Source organism: Danio rerio, chromosome 8 (assembly GCF_052040795.2).
Source record: "Danio rerio strain M-AB ecotype USA chromosome 8, GRCz13ab, whole genome shotgun sequence".
Taxonomy (NCBI): domain Eukaryota; kingdom Metazoa; phylum Chordata; class Actinopteri; order Cypriniformes; family Danionidae; genus Danio; species Danio rerio.
In genome coordinates this window covers 4,135,856-4,154,367 of record NC_141028.1, presented here as the reverse complement: position 1 = coordinate 4,154,367, position 18,512 = coordinate 4,135,856, and the positions used below count along the sequence as shown (strand labels likewise).

The following is an 18,512-nucleotide window of genomic DNA, read 5'->3' as shown; positions in this document are numbered from 1 at the left end:
ACAGACAGACAGACAGACAGACAGACAGACAGACAGACAGACGATGATAGATAGATAGATAGATAGATAGATAGATAGATAGATAGATAGATAGATAGATAGATGGATAGATGGATAGATGGATAGATAGATAGATAGATAGATAGATAGATAGATAGATAGATAGATAGATAGATAGATAGATAGATAGATAGATAGATAGATGATAGATCGATAGATGATAGATCGATAGATGATAGATAGATAGATAGATAGATAGATAGATAGATAGATAGATAGATAGATAGATAGATAGATAGATAGATAGATAGATAGATAGATAGATAGATAGATAGATATTTATACAACAGTTCTGTCTGGTTCTGGAATCTGATTGGCTGATAGCCGTGATATATTTAAGTAATATCAGCACCCGTACAGCCTCTTTACCCTTTGTGTATCACTCCGCCCACACACAGCCAGCAAAAAGCAGACACTACAGATCTAAAGGTTAAAAGATGCTTGCTCAGCTGTTTAACTGTCAGTTTATGATTTGAATCCAATGCGGAAGAAAGTAGTTCCTCATACAAAAGGGTTTTTGAGACTCTCCATGTTTGATTTTGTTTTTATATACACAACTATGCCGTCAAACTGTTGTATAAACGCAATATTACACGAGTAGCAGTGCGATATTGCTGTACATCGGCACTGGTGGGGGCACTAAGGCCGCACGCCTCCCACCAGTGCCGATATACAGCCATATCGCACTGCTACTCATGTAATATTGCTCATAGATAGATAAATAGATAGATAGATAGATAGATAGATAGATAGATAGATAGATAGATAGATAGATAGATAGATAGATAGATAGATAGATAGATAGATAGATAGATAGATAGATAGATAGATAGACAGACAGACAGATAGATGATAGATAGATAGATAGATAGATAGATAGATAGATAAATAGATAGATAGATAGATAGATAGATAGATAGATAGATAGATAGATAGATAGATAGATAGATAGATAGATAGATAGATAGATAGATAGATAGATAGATAGATAGATAGATAGATAGATAGATAGTGCTCATTTTATAATTACAGCACAATGTAATCTTTCTATTAAGCAGTTGTTGTGGGAAAATGTAAACAATTTAGTGGTTTTGCATCAAACTTCAGCTAAATACACATTTTAAGTTAGTTAAAAATGATTATAATGAATGAACACAGCTCACCACGTGCAGGTTGTTCCACAAGGACGCTCATAAACACACACGACACGAGCACACACACAGCCGTCAGTCGTCAATTATTAAACACACACAGGATTATGTTCGGTGAGACACACACAGAAACGGCTGGTCCTGAACATCAACACTGCATCTGCTGATTTTTCCCTCAGGATTATTGCTCTTCCTGAGGAACTTCAACTGGCTCTGATGGACACAGGTAAAACAAACACACTTTATTCATCAAAACTTCTGTTCATCAGGCTGGAAAACCCACAGGAACATTCATATTCATCCATCGGTTTATAAAACACACAGACTGAAACTGCAGAATAAGAGAAGCTTCAGATTCAGTCTGTGTTATTTTAGTCAACTATAACAGTTAGTTTGTTAACAATTTGAATTAAATTGTACTTAACTTTAGCCACAATTTCAGTGAATTCATTGTTTTTATTAGATTTAATATTCATATGTTTTTGTTTTTATTAGTTTTAGTGTATTAGTTCATTATTTTAGTACTCAACTAAATAAAAATGAGAAATGTTGCCGTGGCAGATAATAAGAAACAGTTGTATGTTATTATTTCAGTTTATTTACGTTCACATTTGTATATTTTTTGCACTCTAAAACTGCTGGGTTGTTTAACCTCAGTGTTGGGTCAAATATGGCCAAAGTCAATCATTGGGTTAAAAAGTACAACATAAATTCTATTAAAAATCAAACAATTAATCAAATCAACCCAACGTTGGGTTATGACAACCCAGCAGTTTTGAGAATATGGATTTAAATTATAATTGTTAATAAAAGCCTGGTTTAAATACACTCACAGGCCACTTTATTAGGTACACCTGTCCAACTGCTCGTTAACGCAAATTTCTAATCAGCCAATAACATGGCAGCAACTCAATGCATTTAGGCATGTAGACATGGTCAAGAAGATCTGCTGCAGCTTAAACAGAGCATTAGAATGGGAAAGAAAGGGGATTTAAGTGATTTTAAACGTGGCATGGTTGTTGGTACCACGGGCTGGTCTGAGTATTTCAGGAACTACTGGGATTTTCACGCACAACCATCACTAGGGTATACAGAAAATGGTCCGAAAAAGACAAAATTTCCACTAAGCAGCAATTCTGCGGGCGCAAAGGCCTTGTTGATGCCAGAGGAGAATGGCCAGACTCGTTCCAGCAGATAGAAATGCAGCAGTCACTCAAATTAAATAAGCACTCGCTACAACCGAGATCTGCAGAAGAGCATCTCTGAACACACAACACGTCCAACCTTGAGGCAGATGGGCTACAGCAGCAGAAGACCACACCGGGTGCCACTCCTGTCAGCTAAGAACAGGAAACTGAGGCTACAATTCACACAGGCTCACCAAAACTGGACAATAGAAGATTGGAGAAACGTTGCCTGCTCTGATGAGTCTCCATTTCTGCTGACACATTCAGATGGTCAGGTCACAATTTAACATCAACAATATAAAAGCATGAATCCATCCTGCCTTGTATCAATGGTTCAGGCTGCTGGCGGTGGTGTAATGGTGTGGGGGAGATTTCCTTGGCACACTTTGGGCCCATTAGTACCAGTTGAGTATCGTGTCAACACCACAGCCTACCTGAGAATTGTTGCTGACCATGTCCATCCCTTTATGAACACAGTGTCTCCATCTTCTGATGGCTACTTCCAGCAGGATAACACGCCAAGTCATAAAGCGTGAATCAGCTCAGACTGATTTCTCGAACATGACGATGGGTTCACTGTACTCAATTGGCCTCCACAGTCACCAGAGCTCAATCCAATAGAGCAGCTTTGGTTATGTGGTGGAATGAGAGACTGGCATCATGGATGTGCAGCCGACAAATCTGCAGCAACTGCGTGATGCTATCAAGTCAATATGGAGTGAAAATCTCTTGAGGAATTTTCCAGTACCTTGTTGAATCTATGCCACGAAGGATTAAGGCTGAAGAACTAGTAAGGTGTACCTATTAAAGTGGCCGGTGAGTGTATTTAATTATGCAAAACAATATATTTTATTAAATGTTTAAATAAATGCCCTAAAATTGCAGCATTCTCACTCATTAAGTACACTAAATGAATCTGTAAATGCTGGGATGTTTAGAATGAAACGTGGACAAACCCAAATGTTGGATTATTTTTTAATTAAATTTTAACTACAGTTTTGAACCCACTGCTTTGTTCGTCCAATTTTGACCCAGTGTTGGGTTAATACAGCATTTTTAGACTGTATTCATTCTTGACCATATTTAGCTAATTTAATATTTTACTGCTTCTTTAAAGAGCCAATGGCGTGATTTTGTGTGAACTTGTTATTTATGATGTGCCTCAGTTAAGCAGATTAACTCTAAACATGCTGGATTGTTGTAACACAATGTTGATTCAAATACGAACAAACACAACATTGCGCTTATTTCTATAAATTATATTCAAATGACACTTTTTAATCTAATAGTTGGGTTTGTCAATATTTGACCCAACATTTGGGTTACAACAACTCAGTATTTTTTAAAGTGTTTACAAAATAAAAATGCTGTGTTTATGATATGCAGACAGTGCATGTTTAATTATATTAAAGAAAAATGTATTAACTGCTTCTTTAATGGCATGTTTATTATGTTTGATGTGCATCAGTAAAGCAGATATACTGTAAACATGCTGAATTGTCGTAACCTAATGCTGGGTCAAATATGGATGATATTTTGACAGTGCCTTTTTGATTACAAAAAGAAAATAAATCATCTGACTGCTTCTTTAATTACATGTTTATTTGTGTCTTTATTATTTTTGATGTGTGCCACAGATGCACTCTAAACATGCTGGGTTGTCATTGTAAAATGTTGGGTTTGTCCAAAATTTAACTATTACATTTAAAGGGTACTTTTTAACCCAACGATTTGGTTTGTCCATATTTGATACACTCAAAAAATAATTTTGCTGCTTTAAAGAGCCCATATTATGGGTTTTTGAAAATTCCCCTCCATGTAGTGTGTAACACAGCTCTAAGTGAAGTGAAGTATCCAGCTAAGGCTTAAATCTGTAAGAGTACAGTGTTTAAAACGGTTGATTCATCTAAAAAAGAGTCGACTCATAGTGCTTCAAACGAGTCGCCTTGATACCGATTCATTAGGTGTTTCGCCATGACGTACGAACGAAACCAAGTTATTCACATGCACGCGCAAACCCGGGAGATTTCAAACCTGAGGCCCCGCCCTCTGACGCAGAAACCCAGACACACACACACACACACCCACAAACACACGCACACCCACAACAACACGCACACAAACATGCCGGTCGATTGAAGTCACACTGCAGATGGACATTATCGATTCTCTACCCAGAGATGAAACCTCAGCATTATAACCAAGCAGTTGGAAACTTCTGGAAACTACAGGCTACAAAGAATACTTCATCTGCGTTTGTTAAAGTAAGGATCAGTAAAGAGTTACTTACTAATGGACGTCAGGATGGGTTTCTTCCTCCATTTCTCAAGTGTAAGTACGTGCGATTAAAGTTGTTGCCTCGTTGACTCTAGCTTGCAAATGTATTTAGTTGTGATTTGTTACTTGTAACCGCGTGTACTGTATCAGGTTAACTGGCTATATTCTCTTATCACGTGCAAAGTCACGTTAAAAACGCGACGCGTGCTGTTTGTTTACGGAGCTCCGTGGTAGAGGTCTGCATTCCCGCGGCTGTCCCCGCGCCAGATTTCTGCGGCGCGGGAATAAATTTCCGAATCAATCGCGGGAGCGGTCGGTAACAGGTTTAATTTGGGACGGGAGCGGGCTGTCTAGCAATATCGTGGATATTGCTATGCGAATGAGACAGAGCTTTGCCTGCCTGTGTGTCTGCTTGGCGCTTGTGTGTATGTGTTAGTGCGCGCGTATGAGAGAGAGAGAGAGAGAGAGAGAGAGAGAGAGAGAGAGAGAGAGAGAGAGAGAGAGAGAGAGAGAGAGCGAGCTCTGTCTGGCTGTCTCTGGACTGTATAGCTGGGTGATTTTCGGTTATGTTCTCCCCCGCTCTTTAGCGGGATCGGGCGCGGCGGGCAGAAAACGGGGTGGTTCGGGCACCGGGACAAGAAATTCTAAATATAAGCGGGAGCGGTCGGGTTCAGGCTAAAACCTGGCGGGTGCGGGCGGAAGCGGGAGCGTTGTCGTCCAGAGGTGTGTGTGTGTTTGTGTGTGTGTGTGGCAGCTAAAATCCACGCCTACACTATGGAGCGCGTATGAACTGTGATTACTTTTATATTGCTGATTAGCTATTGGGCATTTCATTCTCTGACTGAAGGCAGTCGACCAATCGTGACAGGCTGTCATCGGTCCAATCAGCGCAGATTAGCTTCGCGCTAAGGAGGGGTTTGGGAACAAATGAATCACTGGACGATTCATACAGGAGTCGCTGGGATAATTAGGTAAAAATAAATGCAGATTATAAGACCATGAAAGTGTTTTTTGACTTTGCATGCATATTAGACTGTTGTTGGAGACCCTTACAACCAAGATATGACCCTATTTCATGTATAATATGGGCTCTTTAAAATACTAAAAATGAGCTGAAACCACACAACTCTTGAGATTTTTAAATGGGAAATGTTTAAACCCAATGGTTGGGTTTGTCTATATTTGGCCCAATATTGGGTTAAACCAACCCAGCATTTTTTTTCAAAGCGTATACAAAAAAACGGTTGCTTTATTTATAATAATAAGATCTAAATACTAGATATAACACTCTACATATACTGGGTTGTCGTAACCCAATGTGTGGTCAATAATTAACAAACACAACATTGGGCTAATTTTATTTTGGCTTGGTCCCTTTATTAATCAGAGATCGTCACCGCGGAATGAACTCTAACTTATCCAGCATATGTTTTACGCAGCTGATGCCCTTCCAGCTGCAACCCATCACTGGGAAACATCCATACACTCATTTACATATATACTATTTTTTTCCAATTCCATTTAAATGACACTTTTTAACCTAACCATTGGGTTTGGCCATATTTGACCAAACATTAGGTTACAACAACCCAGCATTTTTCAAAGCATACAGAAAAAAAGATAGCTTTTATGAAAATCAGATGTGTTTGATGCTAATAATACGTGAAGATAAGTGCTTTTTTGGTTATATTAGGGGAAGTAATTCAGATTACTGCTTCTTCAAAGAGGCAATGGCATGTTACTGTGTGTGTTTATTATTTTTGATGTGTCAGTTCAGCAGTTACACTGTAAACATGCTGGGTTGTTGTAACCCAAATTTAAGGTAAAACATTGACAAACCCAACATTAAAAATAAAAGGAAAAAACCAAATGACACTTTTTAACCGTTTGTTTGGAGTTGTCCATATTTGACCCAACATTGAGTCACAACAACCCAGCATTGTTTAAAGCATATACAAAAAAGTTTGCTTTTATAATAATCAGATGTGTTTGATGTGCGTTAGTTCAGAAGAAACACTCTAAATATACCAGGCGTTCATAACCTAATATTGGGTTCAAATATGGACAAACTCAACATTGGATTAATTTTTCAATCTAATTGCTTTTATAATCTCGATGATTTGGTTTGTCAATATGTGATATATTCCAGCATACAGTGTAATAAGATACTTGACCAGCTACAGACGATGCTAACTGACAACACAAATGAATAAAATTCTTCATTAGTACAGAAAAGCTGGGTCACCCTGCAGAAAAATCCAGCTTAACCAGTCAACCAGGCTGGTTTTAGAGGGGTTTTGGCCATTTCCAGGCTGGTTTCCAGCCATTTCCAGCCTGGTTTTAGCTGGTCAGGCTGGAAAATGACCAGCTAAATCCAGCTAAAACCAGCTTGACCAGCCTAGCCAGGCTGGGAGCCCAGCCAAAACCAGCTATGTCCAGCTTAAACCAGGCTGGTCAAGCTGGATTTAGCTGGTCATTTTCCAGCCTGACCAGCTAAAACCAGGCTGGAAATGGCTGGAAACCAGCCTGGAAGTGGCCAAAACCCCTCTAAAACCAGCCTGGTCGACCAGCTAAAACCAGCCAACCAGCCTAGGCTGGTTTAAGCTGGATTTTTTAGCAGGGCAGAAAGGCCCTGATCACTTTCAGCCATTTCCAGTCCGTGTGTTCAGAGTTTTGTGTGTCAGGCAGCGGTGAATAATTGATGTCTGTGTGGAGCTGAAGCTTTCTCAGAGTTTCAGGTGACTCCAGCAGCTCCTCAAAACACACAAGCTAAAAGAACTACCTTTATATAGCGTAGAGAAAACTGTGAAAGTGTGCTAATGCTAACCATTAAGCACTGAGCAAACATTTCTGCCAAATATTACAGCAAAAAGTGGATCTAAAACTTGGATTAGAGACTTTAAAGGTGCTTTATGTAAGTGTTTAACTCTTCTAAAGTATAAAAACACCACAACATGTTTGCAGATATTTCAGAAACATGCTCAGTGAACATTCTTGTTTATTTGAAAAACAATGCTGAAGTCAGATATTCTGCTTTGTAAATGTGCGTTACGTGCCAGAACGGCTGTCTTTGTTTTGGTCATTGAACCCACCCAATGCCATTTTAGCCAATTATTTTTTAGCAGCCCGGGTCGCCTTGCTGGAAAACAGCGTATTTCATTCATTCAGTCATAAGGACTCTCAAAGTATGCGGTCAGGACTGAAATGCAACCTCTGGTGGACTGTAGCAGCCTCCAAAAATGCATTAGTAATGAATATTAATTAGCAAAAATGTTAAATATTAGGAATGCAAACATTTGGTGAGCATTGTACATTGTAAGATAAGAACAAACAACGTTGTGCTATTTATTTTCCATTTAGATTTGAATTATACTTGTTAACCTATTGGCTGAGTTTGTCCATATTTGACCCAACATTGGTTTACAACAACCCAGCATTTTTCAAAGTGTCTACATTAAAAATGCTTGCTGTTTTATGATAATCAGATGTGTTTGAGGTGCGTCAATTCAACAGATTCACTCTAAAAAATACTGAGCTGTTGTGATAGGCTACATTTTAACCAGTGTACTAACAGCATGCTACGTGACAAGATTTGCAGTGATGAGCAATTGGGCTTTTTGCACCAGAAGAAACATTTAAATACAGCCATTCAGAAGCAGAGAATAGTGCACTCACTGCACTCCAACACACTGGTAAGGTTTATAATCTAATTAATGCGTATAAAACCTCTTTAACATTATTTCAAGAGTTCACACTTAGCTGATGATTGATTATAAAGCTTGTTTAGCATGCTGTCCCTGAACTCATAAGTTCCTCGAGGCTGGGGTTCCCTCCTGTTTGCAAGGGGAGAGAGCTCTCTTGCTGTAGTAGCTAATGAACAGATAGCGATTGCTCTTAAGCGATAACTAATTACTAGGAGCATGTCTATGGTGCCGATTTGGATAAGTCAATTAACCTAAGTCGAATGTTTTTGGACGGTGAGAGGAAACCAGGGAATCCGGAGGAAACCCACGTGAGGATGGGCAGAACGTGTAAACTCAGATACAGAAATGCAGAAACATTGGCTGGCTTGGTAAGCACTAGAACCAGTGACGTTCTTGCTGTGAGGCAACAGTGCTAACCACTGAGCCGGATTGCAAACACTAAAATAATGGCTTATGTGTGAGAGCTGCTAAAGCAAAAAAAATTGTTTATAGTCAAATATGAAAATATATTTTCAATATATTCAATAAAAAAATTTCAAAAATAAAATTTTAAAATGCAATATGTTTTGGACAGAATTCAGTGTAAAATGTAGGACAGAGAATTATTTTTAGAGTGTATCAACATGAATGGCAGATGTTGTGTAAAACTACATGATGAATGCTGTGAGTTTGCTTCTGGGGTACTGGACATTTACATACCTAGTAAAACTGAAATGTGCAGTGCTATTGGCTACTTTTTACTTAAGTCTATTTTTGAGGCCGTACTTCTTTACTTTTACTTGCGTACAAAAGTGTAGTCAGTCCTTCAACTTTTACCGGAGTCATTTTAAAGAGCCATGAAACCCCCTCGTTTCAGCAGGGTGTTTTCACACCTCTACTTTGGAAAAAGTCAGAAAAGTGGGCGTGTCCAGCTCTGTTTAGGGGGGAGTGTCGGAGGAACTAAAGTGGGATGGTGTGGGAGTGTCTATTTGGGCACCCGCTGAGTTTCAGAGTCAAAATACACCAAGTGTGCCGCAAGCCTGCGTTTGACTGAAGGTCTCGGCCGTTAGATCGCCCCCTGGGGGCTGGCTGCAGTACAAGTCATAAAGCCCGCCTCCTCCGTGTTAATGAAGGAGACTTGAGCCCAAATAAAAAAAAATATTACACTTGCAATAAACACTTGCAAAAAAAGTCCCGAAAGATGGTTCTGGTCGATTAAGGCGCTGGTTATTGTGCTAAAATAGGTGCAGATCTTCATTTTTGTAAACAGTTTGTTTTTAGCAGTAATTTAATGCTGGGCGTGTCATCGTGATTGACAGCTGTGATTGACAGTTTCTCAAAGCAGCGCGTCTGAGCTTCGGCAGGAGACTAGAGTGTTATTATTCGATTTCTGTGTTATTTTACCATGACAAAATGAGTTCAGCAGTAAACTATAGTTTCTGACATACATGATCCTGGTGGAACACTGTTTATTCGCTAAGTTCAGGGCTTTTTTCGGGCTTTATTAGTTTGCTGATACACGCCTAACCACCCAGATAGCAAAATACACTCGGGCCAGTTTCGGCTAGAGTATCGCCTGCCGGAGACTTACCCCTCAGAGCTCAGACTGACTACCTCTGCTGGACCTACTCCGGATGCCTGGACTCACTGCCCGATTCTAGCCCGAGTCAATCGAGCCAGATGCGGCGGCCGAGCGAGCCGGCGCTGCCGCATGCGAGCCGGAATCAGCCGGCGACGTTATATTTGTTATATTTGTTAACGTTATTACATCCATTTGTGTTGATACGACAGCAAACGCATGCTGAGAAGTTCGGGGGGCGTGGTTGATTTTACATAAAGCGTTTGGTTGGAAGCTCGACTCCGCTCATTTTCGCGGCTCCTCCTCTGGCTCCATCAGACAGTCCTTCTGCGCATGTCAAGGCTCCAATTTCAGCAGTCTTTTGCGACAGTTTGTGCCCGTCAAGCAGGCGTTTTGCCCTCAAGGCGTTCAATGGGAACACACACACACACAAACACACGGGAAAAAGTGACTGTGTTTACATGGACATCTGTAGTCGAATTATTTGCCAAATTATTAAATAGTGGATTTTAACTGCAGTTTGGCTCTTTCATTCAGGGAATTCAGTCATGTCCCTCATGACAAATAAGATATTTGATTCAAGGATCTGCTCTAAGTGTGTATTTTTCATGCAATGTTTGATACCGCACGGCGAATGAGAGAAAAAACCCCTCCTCATTTCCCGGAAACTTAGATGTACACGGCAGGTAGCGTCAGAAAGCCGCGCGTGTTATTCCGGTCACTAAATGCGGTGAAAATCCTCCACGAGGTTAATGTTTGGTTGTGGTGCTAACATGTTTACACTCGGTGCAATAGTTAACTTAGTTCGATATGAACAAACTGAATAAACAAAGAGCACTGGTCGCTCACTTACCAAATCTGTAGAGACAGAACAATCACCAGCAACTAGAGCCGCGTCTTTATGAAGAGAAGACTACAAGCGAATCCGGATCTCAGCGTTTGCAGATGAGAACAGCTCTCAGGTAAACAATAATCCTCCTTAGACACGTAAGTTATTGTTGTCGAGCGTCGCGTACACTGTTAATCCACACGTGACTCCAGCTGAGCTCTCACAGAGAGAAAATGAAAACGAAACTTCACTGCAGCAAACTATAAAAGCAACACTTCATGCTTGTTTTGCCAACACAACGTGGCGTCTCTGCCGTCTAAACACTGTGACAGTAATGAATATTAATGAAGTTGCACAATAGAGCGTGCTGATTGGTTTGAACCAAGCTTTACTCATGCATTAATGCATCACACTGTAAGACGTAATAAGACACACTCTGGCACAGACGTCCAGTCTGCACGCTGGAATACACACTATTATGTCATGACCGTGACGCAGCTTCAAAAATTAGTTTCAAACCGGAAGTACGAATTTACTTGAAATAACGCAAAAACAACCAATTTACACTTTTTAGTGAAATATAGGTGTCCTAATAGTGTTTTTAGCAGTGTGGGACACATATACGACTGTCAACAGCTCAAAAAATGTGTTGAGGTGTTTCGTGACCCTTTAAACATGAGTATCTGTACTTCTACTTAAGTAAAGGATTTCTGTATTTTTGCTATCTCTGGTGGCTTAAGAATCGTCTGATTGATGAATCATAAATTAAATAATGCGGGGCCGGCTGCAAGCAATCGTAAGCAAGTGATCCTCTTCAAATTAGTTTATAAACAAACTTCAGATATGTAATATTTCCAGTACTTTTACCATTAACCAACATATCAACCATTTGGTAGAGGCTGATATTTTAGAAATGTGTGTTACATTAGCGACATTAGGAGTTAGGAAATTAAATTTAAAATGTTTTTCTTGGTGGGGTAGTTAAAGGAAGAACATATAAGCTACATATAACATTTTAGCTGCGAAATTTAATTGCAAAAAATAATGATTAGCAGAAAACCCCATACAGAAACCCGTGAAATAAATAAGGATGTGCCAACTTTTTCACAAGCCTGCATCTGTGCATTTCTCCTGTGCAGCTGCTCGTCTAAACCCATCTGCTGGAGATACGAGACCGCAGGGCTCTTCAGGCCTCCAGGACCCTCATCATGATGCAGCGGGACACAGAGATGCAGTGATTTTACCCAGCGTCCCAGCATACGACTCGGTCAGCATCTTCACAGCCGGTCCTGCCAATGACACCGACAGCATCCAGACGGCTCATCTGGCCTACGAAACAGACAGCAACCGCACAATAAACCCAGCGTTCGACACGGACAGCACACACACACTCCATCAGCCCTACACAGCGCACATGGAAGGAGTCCCGGGGCCTGCTGGAGGTGACGGTCCGGCTGGCAGCATCTCTCCGAATCCTCCTCCTTACAGCCCGCCGGACCCAAAAACAGCTTACCTCATGTTCCCCGCACCGCTACAGCATTACCCAAACCAACCGGTTATCGCCTGCCAACCCGCCAATCCACCCGCTTTCTACCCGCCTTCATTCCTGCCACCGTCCACCTACCCATCATACACCATAGTAAGTAAATCAGCAGACTCACAAAACCACTTACACCCCATTCACACGGGGCGCACGCTTCCCATTTACTTTGAATGGGTGACGTCAGGCGTTGCCGAACTGCATTTTGGATCCGTCTGCGTTGCTTCAGAGACGTTGCTCCCTGCAGAAATTAGGACTTGCTAAACTTTTCAATGGGGTATATGCCGAAGCATGCTAATAGGACTTTTAATTTGCCAGTAACCTGGGTTAAGCGCTTCCGGGGAATTGAATGCCAATGCAAAATTCCATACACTTCCAGTGACATGTTATTGTGAACTTTTTTCTCATTTTATACGGTTCCTTATACAGCATCGATGTTGTAATGTCATTTACATACATTCAGTTAAATAAACTTTAGCATTTATTTAGTTGCTCAAGTGTAAAACGAGACAAAAAGCCGTTTACTCGCACGCGCCCATCAGAATCGGCAGGCTAACGCAGAAGCTCCATTGAATATACTGGGGTAAAATAAATGCTCATATTATAAAGACATGGCGGGGGAAATGTAATTTAATGCAGTGCTTCTTGTACAATCTGAGACCCACTTTAAATCGGATATCACTCAGCTAGTGGAGATCGCTGATTTTTAAAGAAAACAGACCTTAAACGCACCGGATTTTGCATTGGCATTCAATTCGCCAGAAGTGCTTAACCCAGGTTACTGGCAAATTAAGTCCTATTAGCATGCTTCGGCATATACCCCATTGAGTGGTTCTCAAGGACATTTGTGATATTAAAGAGCCCCTATTATGAGTTTTTGAAAATGACCTTCAATGTAGTGTGTAACACAGCTCTAAGTGCAGTGAAATATCCAGGCTTAAACCTGAAAGTGCACGTGTTTAAAACTATTGATTCATCTATAAAAGAGTCGACTCATAGTGCTTCAAATTAATTATCTTTATAACCAGTCTTTAGCCGTTTCGTCATGACGTCGATATGAAACTTAAGCCCCGCCCAATTGTTGTACGCGCAAACCTGGGAAAATTGAAACCTGCGGCTCCGCCCACAAACACTGTAGCAGATCCCGGTTGAACCATGTCATGAAGACGCTATGCTCATAGATATATACCTTAGATGTCGCCTGGCCTATTGTTGTCTATTGGACGGAATGCGTCAATAGCGCCGCCATCTTGCTACAGGGTAGCGCTCCTTTGAAATGAATGCGGGACCAAAGTACAGTGGAGGACTGTGGCCATCCAAAGCCAGAGATATACACATATACACATATATCTATGATCGGGAGTTTTCCTGGATGTTAGTATGTAATTTTTTTTTCCAATTACGAAAATTATAATTTTACATCACTTTTCTACATTGATGGATCAGTGACCGCACGGGCATTCCTGACAAAAAGCTTGTGTTTGTGTGTACAGAAATGTACTATTCACCCTCCCTGTTAAATTTGATCTAATCATGTCCTGAAACACAGCTCCTCTCCTGCTTTCACTTCTCATACTGACGGAGAGAGCGATTCGTTTGTGAATGAGTCTCCGTTATGAACAACTCCTTCACTAGCCGACAATAATAAAGTTTCTGGCAGCGCAGCATCTCGTTGTCATATTTATTTTGCATTGTTTACTGATTTTATTCAACAAAACTAGCATAAGCCGAGTGTTTAGTGCGAGTTGGAGCTGCTTTGCCGTATGGTGAATGCAGTAAGTGACTGTTATCATCAATAACGTTACCTGATTAGCACAAAAGTTCAGAATATACAAAAACAGAAAAAAAACCTTAATATTACCTATGAAATGTTCTGCCTTAGTGCTTTGTTTTCTTTGTTTGCTCGTTACTACACCCGTAGACAGCGCTAAAGTCCCGCATCTTCACGTAATAACACTGTCTTGACTAGTGCGGTTGAATGACACTTGTCCTGGGAGCACTGTACCAATGTGGCGGCGCTATTGACGCATGCTCAGGGCCCCTATGCGATATCTAGTGTATATGTCTATGCGCTATGCTCAGCTGTATTACTGGAAGTGTGAGGGGAAGTTAATGTTATTTTCTCTACCCAAATATGAAACTGTGAAGAGTCAGTGGTTGAGGTTTATTTTAGCAAAAATACCTCAGCATTATAGCTCTCATTTTTTTGTTGTGTATTCTGGCAAATTTTCGTACTATTGGCCCTAGTAGCAAAGAATTCTGGCCCAGATTTGGCAAAAAGCTGGCACAGCAGGCATTCATCCGGCACTTGCATACAGCATGTGGGCCAAACATGGCCCGGGTTTGGCAGAGGTGGCACCGTCTTTAAGGCGGCACACAAGATTTGGGCCAGATGTAAAATGTAGTATTTGGCCCAGATTTAAACATTTGATAAGTGGGCCATGTGAGTTTGGCCAGTCTTGACCCACATTTAAAATACACTAAAATCATTTTTGAGTAAAGAAAAAAAATTCTACCAATCAGGTCACTTTGAGAAAAAGCAGGCCCATAGTGTGCCTAAAGCGCATCACTCCATGGGTTTATCAATTTCATTGCAATCGTGACACATCAACCTATCTGGCCCAGTTCATGCCCAGTTATGAGTTATTCACTTGGCTGAGATTTGGCCCAGATATGGTCTGTGTTTGGCCCTTGTCTGGAAGCCAGATTTGGTCCAGTCATGTACCGTAATTCACTGCGGCATGTGGGCCAAGCAAAACCTGATTGTGTGGGCCAGAGCTGGGCCAGAGAAATTTTGCTATGTGGGTGGTTTCAAGTGTGCCCATGCTTCTTACTTATAATAACATTTAACATCCTGTCAGTCTAGATCAGGGGTTCTCAAACTCCAGCTTGTTCCAACACACCTGCAAAAGTGTTTCTAGAAAGCCTATTAAGAGCTTGATTAGCTAGCCCAGGTGTGTCTGAATGGGGTTGGAGCTAATATCAGCAGGACACACTGGAGAAGCCCTGGTCTAGATACTGTAAATGTGTGCATGTTGTTTTCAGTATATGAACGGGCCGCCACCACCGCCGCTGGGAGAAGAGCAGCAGCCGTTACCTAAAGATTACCTGGTGGAGTCTCTGCTGGTCACCATCTTCTGCTGCATCATGAGCGGACTCTTCGCCGTCATGTACTCGTATGAAGTGAGCATCTGAAACACAACACACACTGCTGAAAACACCACTCACAGCCATCCTTTTTCTCAGGGTTCCCACTCTTTCATGGACACCAAATTCCCACCCTCAGCATGTACAGTCAGAATTATTCACCCTTCTGTGACTTTCTTTTTCAATAATTTTCCAAATGAGGTTTAACAGAGCAAGGAATTTTTCACAGTATTTTCTACCATGTTTTTTTTCTTCGGGAGAAAGTTTGACTTGTTTTAATAAAATTTTAAGGTCAATATTATTAGCCCCCTGAAGAAATATTTGTTTGCGTTGTCTACAGAACAAACCACTGTTATACAATGACTTGCCTAATCACATTAACTTGCCTAATTAACCGAGTTAAGCTTGCACTTGAATACTAGTGTCTTGAAAAATATAGACAGACACGTTCAAAGGACTTTACTACAATTAGTTGAGCTCTGTACTGGCAATATTTACAGTATATGTGGTTTCTGAAACCCCTTACAATGAACTCCTCTACAAAATCACCCCAAACAATGTTAAATTATGAATTCTTTCCAAATAGAGTAAAATTGCATTAATATTGGAAATTACACTCGCCGGCCACTTTATTAGGTACACCTGTCTAACTGCTCGTTTACACAAATTTCTAATCAGTCAATCACATGGCAGCAACTCAATGCATTTAGGCATGTAGACATGGTCAAGACGACCTGCTGCAGTTCAAACAGAGCATCAGAATGGGGAAGAAAGGGGATTTTTATTGTGGCATGGTTGATGGTGTCAGATGGGCTGGTCTGAGTATTTCAGAAACTGCTGATCTACTGAAACTGCTGGTCCATCCTGCCTTGTATCAACGGTTCAGGCGGCTGGTGGTGGTGTAATGGTGTGGGGGAGATTTTCTTGGCACACTTCAGGTCCATTAATACCAATTGAGCATCGTGTCAACACCACAGCCTACCTGAGTATTGTTGCTGACCATGTCCATCCCTTTATGACCACAGTGTCTCCATCTTCTGATGGCTACTTCCAGCAGGATAACGCACCATGTCATAAAGCACGAATCATCTCAGACTGATTTCTTGAACATCACAATGAGTTCACTGTACTTAAATGGCCTCCACAGTCACCAGATCTCAATCCAATAGAGCACCTTTGGGATGTGGTGGAACAGGAGATTGGCATCATTATTGTGCAATCAACAAATCCGCAGCAAATGTGTGATGCTATCATGTCAAAATGGAGCAAAAAAAATATTTCCAGTACCTAGCTAAACCTATGCCATGAAGGATTAAGGCAGTTCTGAAGGCAAAAGGGGGTCCAACCCAATGCTAGTAAGGTGTACCTAATAAAATGGCTGTTGACTGTATATCACAGAAAAACATTTTGCAATGTCATTTTTTCCCAAATATTTTGCAGCCCATATACATATATATGTATGTGTGTGTGTGTGTGTGTGTGGTACATGTTTTTGTGACATATCAGGACACAAATCTGTATAATGACATGGATATAACACAGGTATTACAAAAAGGAGGTGAAATATGAGGTGAAATAATATTGGTGACATCCTCATTTCTCAAAAAGCTTATAAATCAAATAGGATGAGTTTAATCAGAGAGTAAAGCTGCACACAGTCTCCTGTGATGGTTGGGTTTGGGGGTAGGGTGGGGTGAGGGCAATATAATATACGGTTTGAACAGTATAAAAGGAATGGAAACCTATGCAATGTACCCACTTTTCACAAAAAAAAGTGTGGGTGTGTGTATAGAGAGAGAGAAATCCCAACGTGATCTTGGATGTTTTATGTCATTGGTATATAATGCTATTCAGCAGAGTTCACATGGTGGCTTTTTCACCATTTTAATGATGTATTTATTATTAATGAATGAATGTATTGAATAATCTATACAATTATAAAAAGATGGAAGTTAGCCAGTTATTAATGATGTCCTCTGACCTGTGCAGACCCGTGCGGCGCTGAGCAGAGGTGATATCCGAGAAGCAGAGAAAACGTCCCAGAAGGCCCGGCTGCTCGTCATGTTCAGTCTGATGTTCGGCGTCTTCATCTTTGTGGGCTGGATTGTTTATGTGGTGATCGTCCTCTGTGCATAAACACGACTGACACTACAGCATGCAGCATTTACAGTACAACATACAGTTATTATCGAATTTATCGTGAACGTTTTTATATGTCAAACATTTCCCAAGTGATAAAAAACAAAATCCTACGTCCAAGGCACTCGAAAAGTAAGAGGAAAAACATTCAGTCATTCATTTTCCTTCAGCTTAGTCCCTTATTTATCAGGGGTCACCACAGTGGAATGAACTGGCAACTATTTCAGCACATGTTTTTACAGCGGATGCCCTTCCAGCTGCAACCCAGTACTGGGAAACACCCATGCACACTCATTCTCACACACACACGCGCGCACGCACACGCACGCACACACGCACACACACGCACGCACGCACGCACACACACGCACGCACGCACGCACGCACGCACACATACACGCATATATATTTTACAGCTATTCAATTCACCTATAACGCATGTGTTTGGACTGTGGGGAAACTGGAGCACCCGGAGGAAACCCACACAGAAATGCCAACTGACCCAGCCGGGACTCAAACCACTGACCTTCTTGCTGTGAGGCAACAGTGCTAACCACTGAGCCACAGTGTCGCCTGAATAATAATAATAATACTAATAATAATAATAATAATAATAATAATAACAATAATGATGATGATAATAATAATAATAATACATCTACTTTGAGTAGCTTGAACTTATGTTTTTGTTGTTTATCGTTATGAATCCCTTATCCGAAGAGCACAGACATTATTTACCCCTAAAGCACTTTTTGTTTGATTTTGGATTTCCCAAGTGATGTTTCACAAAGCAGGGAATTTTTTTCCAAGTATTTTCTATTATATTACTTCTGCAGAAAGTCTTTTTTGTTTGTTTGTTTGTTTGTTTGTTTGTTTAGCTGGAACAATAATTAAAAAATGTAAAAGCTGCTCAAGTCAGT

General features: G+C 40.7%; 1 protein-coding gene across 2 annotated transcripts; it reads left to right on the top strand.

Annotated features, from left to right (window-relative positions):
- The first annotated feature begins 357 nt into the window (after positions 1 to 357).
- On the top strand, positions 358 to 17,941 carry prrt1b (proline rich transmembrane protein 1B). 2 transcript variants are annotated; one of them, XM_087264196.2, is made up of 5 exons: positions 358 to 635; positions 1,053 to 1,437; positions 11,906 to 12,405; positions 15,352 to 15,489; positions 17,443 to 17,941. In XM_087264196.2, exons 2-5 carry the CDS (start codon positions 1,428 to 1,430, stop codon positions 17,587 to 17,589), a joined length of 795 nt encoding a protein of 264 aa, XP_087120322.1. In that variant the 5' UTR covers positions 358 to 635; positions 1,053 to 1,427; the 3' UTR covers positions 17,590 to 17,941. The 2 variants fall into 2 exon arrangements, with proteins under 2 accessions (XP_087120322.1, XP_087120321.1); XM_087264195.1 differs by lacking the exons at positions 358 to 635; positions 1,053 to 1,437 and having other exon boundaries at positions 10,787 to 12,405; positions 17,443 to 17,717.
- The last annotated feature ends 571 nt before the right edge of the window (positions 17,942 to 18,512 follow it).